The following is a 10116-nucleotide window of genomic DNA, read 5'->3' as shown; positions in this document are numbered from 1 at the left end:
ATCATTCTCTCCACTTTGTTACTTATGCAAGCTTTATGCAGGGCTGTCTCTCCTACCATAAAAAATTAATAGATTACACTAGACTAGGCAAGATAGCAACTAAAGAAAATAATCAAAGTGCCTGGAACTAGGAGACCTGGCTATATGCCAGAAAATTCAATAATGAGTAAGATTTTCCTTTATCCTGTTTAACCATCTTTTAAGAAAATTCAAAAAAAACCCACAGAGCTTCTGTTCCACCAGAGATCCAGCAATGAAATTGTATTGCAAATGGTTTAACACAGGAATTATCTCCCCCCAGTTCAAGGTTTAAAGCTTCAATCACACTATAAAAGCACCAAGTGATCACAGAACACCAAAAATACTGGGTTTTGAAGCAATAAAACTTTAGAGTGCAGTTGCCCTCCCTTAAATTTATTCATGAACCTACGTTAAAATGTATAGTTCTTTTTACACAGCATTTATAGCTTAATTCAAATGAATGTTTCTGGCTAAGCACGAGTGCCTCTACACACTCAAGTACAATTCAGAACTTCAAATCCGTTAACAGATGGTTTGCTGTTTCTCAATAGGCTGTCTGACTTGGCTACAGTAGCAAGGGAGGGGGAAAGAGAGAAATAAATGAAGGGGTCCTAATAATAATAATAAAAAAAAAAAAATCCTCTGGAAAAAAAAAAAACAAGCCTTAGTACCAGGTAAAGCTGAAGTAAGTGTGAAAAACTGAACAGCAAGCAACTGAGAACTGGTGCTTATATGCAAAGACACCATTAGTTTCTGCATGATAAAAACTTCAGACCCATTCTAAATGCTGTTTTGCTTTCACTAAACGATTAGGTTTGAACAAGAGCCAGAGGAAAATCTTGATGCCAGGTGAAAGATGATGCAACAAACATCTTAGAAATGAAAGTATCTCAAGGCTAAATCTCTCAGCCTTTGCGATAAGATTTACATGGTATATTTTGTCATATTAATACCTTCACTATGTAAATCTGTCAGCTCCATACTCATTCTTTCAACAGAAGACACTACTTAACAATTTTGGCAGGGGAAGAATAGAAAAAAAGCAGGTTGGTTTTTTTATTTGCCCTAGTCCTTCAGCTCACTTTTCTTTGCAGAAGTCAGCATGTAATAATTCACATCAATTTTACTTGCAAAAGCAATAAAGAGAAAGGGAACCAATTTTAAAAATGCATGGTCTGGCTCTGTTACTGAAGCTCTCTTAAATCCCAAAAGAGGGTGAGGGTTTTTTTGTCCTTCAGTGTTTGTGATACAATTCTGTTTTTAATTTTTTGAACAATCCCAACTTGCTTTTGCCAGTTTTTTCTAAGCCTTCTCTTGGGTGCCATGATTAATATAGTTGTGTTTTAGGAGATATAGGTAAATTTCTGATGATGAAGATGAGAAAAAGTAGTTCCAGCAAGTAATTCTGTTCAGGTAAAGGCTCACGTAAAGTACGATTTATTAAATTTGTGTAATAAGTAGGAACGGGATGAATTACTGCAGTGCTGTTTTATTCCTTAGGTACTTGGGTTCCAGTATAGCTAAGACAAAAGCCAAATGCCTTTCATAGTCTGGGCTGAATGCCTGGAAGAAAACAGTCCATATGCTTAACACAGCTATGTAACATAGCATACTCCGCAGTCTTTGTTCACAAAATGTCTAGGACTGAAAGAGATGAAGACTGAATTATACTTTCAAATCAGAAGACGTTGATCCTACCAAGCACAGGTTGAGGTGGATTAGCAAAGTAAGGCGGGCAAGACTGGAATGAGCTCATACAAGCTGTACACTGTATTTAATATCTGGGAGGGGGAGGGGAATGAAGAAGGCAGCTTTATTCCACCATATATACAATTCCTCCTTTTAAATAGACATCAGAAAAAAGAAACACAAACGATAAGAAAATAATTCTTGGGCATAAGCCATCATTTTAGTTCAGCATTCATCAGGACAAGATTTTTAAACCTGAAACTGTCGATTCTAACCATACAAAGTTCTTAACATAGATTAGATATATAGAATACCTTTAGTATTTCTCTTGTAAAAATGTACCTCTTCAGCCAAAAGGTAGCAATTCTCTTTGGTGTATGAAGCCCCAACTTCTGCTTTTGCTCTAAGTTTCTTTGCCAATGGAGGGCACTTATTAAAGATTAAGTCACTGAAAAGACAGCAAAGGGGACACGTCTAAAATCACTATTTCAGATTTTAAGATAATGTATATGTACTTAATGCTTTTAAATGTGTATATATAGCATACTTAGATCTATCCATTTCAGAGTTATTTCTGAAATGTCTTAATTACATAATTTCTATGTCATTTAATTATAACTGTATTTAAAACAGTAATAAAATTAAATTACCCACAATTAAGCTTTCTTTAAGGGTAATTCTATGAACAGTTCAACTTCTCTACGTACACTTTAAATTTAACGACGTCAGTTTGCATATACATTGAGATGGAGGATGGGGAGAAAGGGGGAACCCCAGCCCAGAGATGTTACAAGTTTACAATGGAGCTTTCTGTCAGTTGCAGTAATTTGTAGACAACAAAACAGGTCATACAAAGTTCAAGAAATGTGTCAGGTCAGAAGCTGTCCCCCAAAGCAGAATAAAATCGGTGATGTTATAGATATTACTTACGGTAGATCAGGCAGCACTTTGACTTGGTTCTGCTTATCACCGTTTAGCATCTGTAATGCCCTTTGAGACTCAGGGCATTGCCGTTGCCCTATTTTCTTTGTCTTTGCTTTATGTATCTTTCTTGTCTCATTAATCCCTACCTCTCGCAAAGCAGGCGAATAGGAACAGACCTGTTGCAAAAGTAACATTTTCAATGACTTTGTATACAGTAAATTAAAATGCAGTCATTTTCTTTTGTTGCACTTCACGCAAAGCAGTCATCCACCACCCACAGCTTGCTGTATCTAAGTTTTTAAAAATATGATCCCTAAATGATTGCATATATAGATTGTTTAAAGTTGTCTTCTGCAATCTTTTTTATATTCTTGTAATTCACTCTTCATGCTGGCCTCAGAAGTGAGTGGGTTGTGTCTGAGCCAGAAGGTGGGGAATTCTAGACCTCTCTCTTGTTTTTTTGGTAGCTGAGAAAATTTTGATCACTTTAGCTGGACATAAGACTGAACTAAAGCTAATTGATTCTCAGGTACTTAATGAAAGTATTTACAAGCTTACTGATCCCAACCCAGGGAGCAAAACCCAGGGAGCAATTTGGTAAAGAAACACTCATTCACTTCCTTCATCTCTCCTAAGATGAGGGGTTGGATTAAGCCTCTGAGCATTGAGAAGGCAATAAGCTAGTTATCTCTTAGGTGCTCTCTCATCATTAGGATAGCTTTGGACGTTGTAGATATTTTGGCTTCTTTCCAGTAATACAGAGCTTCCAAGCAACCTACAACCGCTCATTTTAAAAAGTCATGTAAGTTTTTGCAGTTTGGCAAAAGCATAGGAAAAAGTCCAGTGAGGGGACTCATTCAATATCTGAAGAAAGATACTAAAGAAGGCTTTGAGTATCTAGCAGATCACTGTAGATTCTGCAGGCAACTTGCAATGGGTGAGGGACACCTTACTTGCACCTTCGCTGTGCATTTACCAGCAGAGAGTAGGAGGGCACTATTTGCACCCATAGAAAAGCCTAGCTGATAAGACGCTGTATGAGAAGAGCTGGCAAAATTGGATGATAATTAATGTTTATTGTATGGAACGAGAAAAGAGGCACAGTAATGCTAAGGAAAGCCACAAAAAGCAGAAGAACTTGTTTCAAGCACTACAAAAATTTACATTTAAGTAGTTGCAGAGTGATGAGTAGTCATGGCAATACTAAAAATAGCAATTGCTGCTGCATATGTGTTGGCAACATATGTTAAATATTAGATATATAGTTGGTTTATTTTTAAAATTCTGACAGTCTTTTGTTCAAGCTCAGTTTAAACACGATGTATTAATAAACAATGATCTCTGTTCACAATAAAATCCTGCAAAATTCAGGAAAACTTATGTATGGAAAATGTATAAAGGTGTAAATTTGTTTTTCTTTGACTACCTGTAGAATTTTAGGACATATAGAAACAGTTATGGATTCCATATTCTGTTTAGTTGTTAGTATAGAGTTAGTCAGAGGCTCTAAGTTAGGGCATGTCATTACTGTGTCATCTCCCAAATTTGCCTGCATCCTGCCAGCAGTCATGGTTTTGAGAATTTCTTTCACAGCTTTCATCATGTATTACCTCACCAACTACCACAAATTGTGATTTGAAGGCAGGAAAAGGTTTGCAAGTAGGAGAAACTTTTTAAGAGAATGTCCTGCCCTGCCAGCGAGAAGCTGGGAGGGGGCACAGCCGGGACAGCTGACCCAAACTGGCCAAAGGGATATTCCATACCATATGACATCATGCTCAGCATATAAACTGGGGGGAATTGACTGGGGGGGGGGTGACCACTGCTCGGGGACTGGCTGGGCATCTGTCAGTGTGTGGTGAGCAATTGCATTGTGCATCACTTATTTTGTATATTCTTTTATCATTATTATTATTATTATTATTGTTATTGTTTTCCCTTCCTTTCCTGTCTTATTAAATTGCCTGTATCTCAACCCATAAATTCTACTTTTTTTTTTCCCCCGATTCTCTCCCCCATCCCACTGATGGGGCGGGGAGTGAGTGAACGGCTGTGTGGTGTTTAGCTGCCTGTCAGGTTAAACCACAACAGAGGAGAAATTCACAGGAATACACTGTGGTTCAAAATCATAAAATCTTGTATGTAACAAATGCTTGGCCCAGTAGAATAATAGACTGTCACCTCTTCAAAAAAAATGAAGGAAAAGATAACCCAGGAAAATCACACTATATTTGGCATTTTCTTTAATTACAAATGTAACATTGCAAAAAAGTATTTACATCAGAGATTATTTTAAAAAGCTTTCATTGTGACTTTTCATGTTAACTGCATGTAAACAGATTACTCAGGTGTTACAAATTCTCTGGCAAGAAAAATCTTACCATTGTTTTGAACCCAGATCTCAGGCAAAGAGAAATTTAAATGCAGTAGAGTCTATCTACAGGAAGACAACACGTGCAATGAGCATGACCTTAGACCACAAAAGAAAGGTATTTTCCAAGACTTTCATGAATTCAATTACTTGTAAAATACTTAAGTGTGATAGGTTATTAAGGAGTAGAAGAGTTACTTACTATTTTCTGAAGAGAAAGAGGTTCTGTAGAAATAGTTATATTCCTCTGTAAACACATTTTTTTAAAAACTGCTTCTGCGACAAACATTTGAAGCCAGAGGGATGGTATGGAACAAATGAACATTTTTAATTCACATATCGAAAAATCTGGATAAAAGCAAAGGGGGGAAAAAAAGATCCTTAAAATGAGAATATACAAACCTGTACATCTAGAGTTATCTAGAACATAGCCCTTCCAGACACTTTTTTTCCTGCTGTTGCAGATTCAGAAGCTATTCTCCGTGAGAATTACTAAAAATACTCATATTAAAAAAGATTTTATCCATCATCTGATAGTGAGACCAGCTTCTAAGAGAATGGTTAACAGATATTAAAAGGCAAAGCACCACTTTTTATGTGAAACTTTTTTAAAAAGAGCTCTAAATGCAATCTTATAGAAGTTACACCTTCATTTTGAGAATGAAATTATTTATTTGGGAATTTATGCAAGTGATCACCTTTAAAATCTGTGACACAATACAAACACAATTTAGATAAAATGTGTAACACATGAACAAAGAAATCTACAAGTAATGCAGGGTGACCCATAAATTCTACATTAAAAGTGATCGTAAGCGAATTTCAACCCCAGTCAGATGTACCAAACAGTTCATACTGTTTTAAAAAAAAAAAAAAAAAAACAGACAGTGGCAGAAGAATATATATCTACATCTATATCTATCTCAATATGTATCACACATAAGTCTGGCCTACGTCTCTTTTTTTTTGAAAAGGAGATGGAATGACTGATTTTTCTTAGGGTGGTATTTGTATTTTGATTCTAGCAAAATAATTTTGTCAAAATAGCAACTGAAACAGGTGGAAAGCAAGGTGTGCCATGAGGAAGAAAGTCTTTACTGTATTGAGGGAATATTCTGTTCTGCTAAGAAGTGCTCATGTATTACCTGATCTGTAGACTCAATCAAAACAGAAACACAAGTTTTGAGAGTACACATTTTCTTCTCTAAGAGTGACAGAATTTAGGAGAAGTCTGCAACTGTTTTTTGGGCTTTACGTGCTCTGGACTGAACCAAGAGGCAGTGATCACCAATAGGTCAAAGAATCTTTACTCTTTATAACCAGACTGTGAATGGTGTTCTTATGAATGCTCTCAGTGAAGGAGAGCATAGAAAGTATAATTTTCCATTTGTGTACAGGAAAGTAACAAAGTCTTACAGAAATACACATCCAAGATTCTCCCTATTATTTGAAAGCTAGAAAATCCACTGGAGAGGTGGTAGTAGTAGTAGATACTAAAAGCTCCATGGATTTAAATACTATAAAGTTCCAACTGATTTGCCCTTCTAAGATCTAAGGCAGGCTATTAACAGTTCTCATAATTTGCTTTCTGTAAGACTGGAGTGGAACTATTTGTCTAGAGACTAAGATTTTAGTTTAATTTTTTCAGAATAGTTATTCTCAAGTCTCCAGGTAGGAGAAGGCAGCAACACTTTAAATGAAGCCTATGTACACCTATCTTTAGACAAAGTGATAACTGAAACCAGGATATCCATACAGGTGTAACAGCTGAGTTACAGTTTTCCCACTATTTCCTAAAGGGCGGTGTGGAGGGAAAGGCAGCTTTGTGTGCATTAAGTTTGAAAATGAAATTAAGAAAATTCAGTAGTTTTTTTGATTATTTTTTTGGTCTTTTGAGTTCCTCATCCTCTAGTTGCTAAAAGGACAGATACCTCAACCGACATTCCATGTTAAATGATAATGGTTCGAGTTGTGACATTTCTCTTTATCTAGTATATTTGATGAAGAGGAACAATAGTGTTTCATGGGACTAGTTGGAATCTTCCACCACCCCCCAAATAAAGTCCATTAAGACTAAGGATTTGCAATGAGACACTGAAATGTTTCATTTGAAGTCTGTATGGGTCAAAGACTTCAGCGTAGCTTTTGGACTTACGGATGAAGTGTCTTTAGCAAACAAGATGAAGTTTGTGGAGTGAAAAATTTCACCTTAAGGTGTCTCCAATTGCCTCTCCAACTTTATGGCTTATTATGGTATGCTTAAAGCTCTTCCTAAACTGACAAGAGAGCTCTGAAGATTTTTTTTTCTTCTTCACACTGTATAGTCTTGCTTTTGCATTATAGAATCATAGAATCATAGAATTAAAAGACTTAGAGAGGCCTTTCAAACACTCACCATCACATGAAATGGCAAGGTACTGTGCCAAATCATCAGCTATTTGATGAAACACATTTCTGTCCATAAGCAAACTTGAGATGATCCAATATTCCACTACAGTTCCAAGAATTGCATTTAATAGACCAGCTATTTCACATCTGAAAGCCTAAATGAAAAAACAAACAAACAAGCGTTATCTATAGACCTGTACTGTATAACAAATTCACATTGATAATGTACCAGTAATAACACTAGAGAACTTCTTTAGATAAAAGCCCACCCTGTTGCCACATCACTTCTTCACTGGCTTTTCTTTTTCTGCTCAAAAGCTAACTGTTGCAGCCAGGTCAACAAAATTAATATGCCACTGATGCCACATCAATTAAGATTTGGCACTGGAGAAATACAAGTTATTTGAAAACATCCTGTCTTAAACAGCATGCAAAATGGGATCAAAGCTTACAAGTACAAAGTGTGATTTCTTTTTAAATTGTTTAATTTAATTTAACTGTAAGATTTCAAGTACTGCATTTATGCTAGTTAACCTTGTGTTTAATTTGACAATTACAGGGATCTTATTCTCCCTGCCTTATAAGGATTCTCTTTTCCTAAAGATTTCATCATGACATTAAAGCTCCTTTTGTGACTAACCGTGTATGTCTGTGCCAAAAGGGAAAAGGATGCAAGGTGTTAGTTTCCTGCACAGAAAAAACTTTGGCAGCCAGTTTGTGGGATCAGGAAACTTTCTTCTGCTACCAAAAATTCCAAAGAGACTAGCAGCTGCAAATTTAGAAAGAACATACTTATGGGTATTAGCCTTACCTTTTTCTCCCCTGAACCTGCACAAAATGGTCATGTGTAGGTAAAAAAGCCAAAGCATATTTTCTTCAGGAGGCATCGAGACAATATAGAATCATAGAATCATTTAGGTTGGAAAAGACCTTTAAGATCATCGAGTCCAACCGTTAAGCTAGCACTGCCAAGTCCACCACTAAACCATGTCCCTAAGCACCACATCTACACGGCTTTTAAATACCTCCAGGGATGGTGACTCCACCACTTCCCTGGGCAGCCTGTTCCAGTGCTTGACAACCCTTTCGGTGAAGGAATTTTTCCTAATGCCCAGTCTAAACCCTCCCTGGCGCAACTTGAGGCCATTTCCCCTTGTCCTATCCATATATATATATACACACAGCACCTGGACATGCTATCCAGAAAGTACCATGAGCAGATAAACATATTTGTTCACCCACATGAGCACTTCACTTCATCAGTATTGGTTGGGAAAAGCACTGCTTCTAGTGTCTGAGTTAGTCTGTGCAAAGGAAAGTCAGATCTGTATACTCAACACCTTTCTGTGCCACGTAGAAATATTTTATGCAACGATTCTGAACTAAGTTATTCCTCTGACCACATGTACAACCACAGAAAATTCAGTATTTCTATGTCAGTTTTGAAAATGCAAATTGGAGGAATATGTGCACCATTGTAGGAACACATGAAATTCATTTGCCCAAAGACACTTACCTAAGGCTCTACAGGAGAATCACTACTGTTACACTAGAGCACCAGCCGATGTACTGCATGTTAGTGAAAGAAAATGAGTACTTCAAAATGGAAAATTTTGGATAAAAGGGAAATTGAACTGAGTATTTATTTACTTATTTGTCAGCTTAAGATTTTAAAGAATTACTTAAAGGAAACAAAACTTTTCTGTCTTTTGTTGTGCTCTCACACCACAGTCAATGGTTTGTCTAATACTCCTTTGAGAACAAAGTATGTTCAAAGTTGGTTTAAAATAATTTAATAGGGTTCCCTCAGGAGCTGGAAAGCACCAAAGACTGAAACAGTGTGAGCTTCGCCAATAAATCAAACAGACATGTATGAGAGCAACAGAGACCGTGACACAGATGGGATTTATTATAAAAAGATTACAAAGTCATTTGTCGAAAACCTACATAAATACTATCCCTACAGTTAACAGACTTAATTGTCATTCAAAAGAAAAGGAATAAACACAACAACAAATAAACATTGTGTGGGGAGGCAGTATAATGTCCACCACTGAAGGCTTTTAAGAACTGGCCAGGGAAAATCAGAATGTGGTCTCGGAGATCGCTTCCAGCCCTACTTCCTCTTACTCTGTTAAGCTCTACTTGATTTGGTTTGCTCCTTGCTTCAGTGTATCACAATACTTGTTGATGAACTGTGGGATCTCATAATAAAAAAACCTGAGAACATTGATATGGCATGTCAACAACAAGAAAATAATTTTTTTCAACTAAAATTTAAATATTTTAAAAGCTACATTACTCCCTATCTTCTGAGGATTCAGGAATGGAAATTGAAGAACTAATTTAAAACATCTGAAATGCATTTAAATTTCCCTTAAGTATGCATACCTCTTTTATCATTGGACCCCAAAGCAAAATACTGGGTGAATAATTTAATTCCATCAATAGTTCTTTGCAGGAAATAAATTACACAAATGCAGCAAATAAGCACAATTTTAGCAGAGTTAAGTGACAGGATCAAGGACATATAGAATCATAGAATGATAGAATCATAGAATCATTAAGGTTGGAAGAGACCTCCAAGATCATCGAGTCCAACCGTCAACCCAACACCACCATGCCCACTAAACCATGTCCCTAAGCGCCTCATCTACCCGTCTTTTAAATACTTCCAGGGATGGGGACTCAACCACTTCCCTGGGCAGCCTGTTCCAATGTTT

At 36.6% G+C, this 10116-nt stretch overlaps 1 protein-coding gene across 1 annotated transcript in view; it reads right to left on the bottom strand.

Moving 5' to 3' along the window:
* Positions 1 to 10116, bottom strand: part of ANKRD32 (ankyrin repeat domain 32) — a 39652-nt gene that overhangs the window by 4055 nt on the left and 25481 nt on the right. Inside the window, exons 11-15 of the mRNA XM_009330308.1 lie at positions 7401 to 7548; positions 5208 to 5353; positions 2641 to 2810; positions 2025 to 2158; positions 1 to 52 (exon numbers count right to left, since the gene is read on the bottom strand). Of these exons, the coding sequence (XP_009328583.1) occupies positions 1 to 52; positions 2025 to 2158; positions 2641 to 2810; positions 5208 to 5353; positions 7401 to 7548 (650 nt within the window). The remainder of the gene's footprint in view (positions 53 to 2024; positions 2159 to 2640; positions 2811 to 5207; positions 5354 to 7400; positions 7549 to 10116) is intronic.

Source organism: Pygoscelis adeliae, unplaced genomic scaffold, assembly GCF_000699105.1.
Source record: "Pygoscelis adeliae isolate BGI_AS28 unplaced genomic scaffold, ASM69910v1 Scaffold178, whole genome shotgun sequence".
Lineage (NCBI taxonomy): Eukaryota > Metazoa > Chordata > Aves > Sphenisciformes > Spheniscidae > Pygoscelis > Pygoscelis adeliae.
The sequence above is the reverse complement of the archived record's forward strand: the minus strand, read 5'-3'. Positions and strand labels throughout refer to the sequence as shown.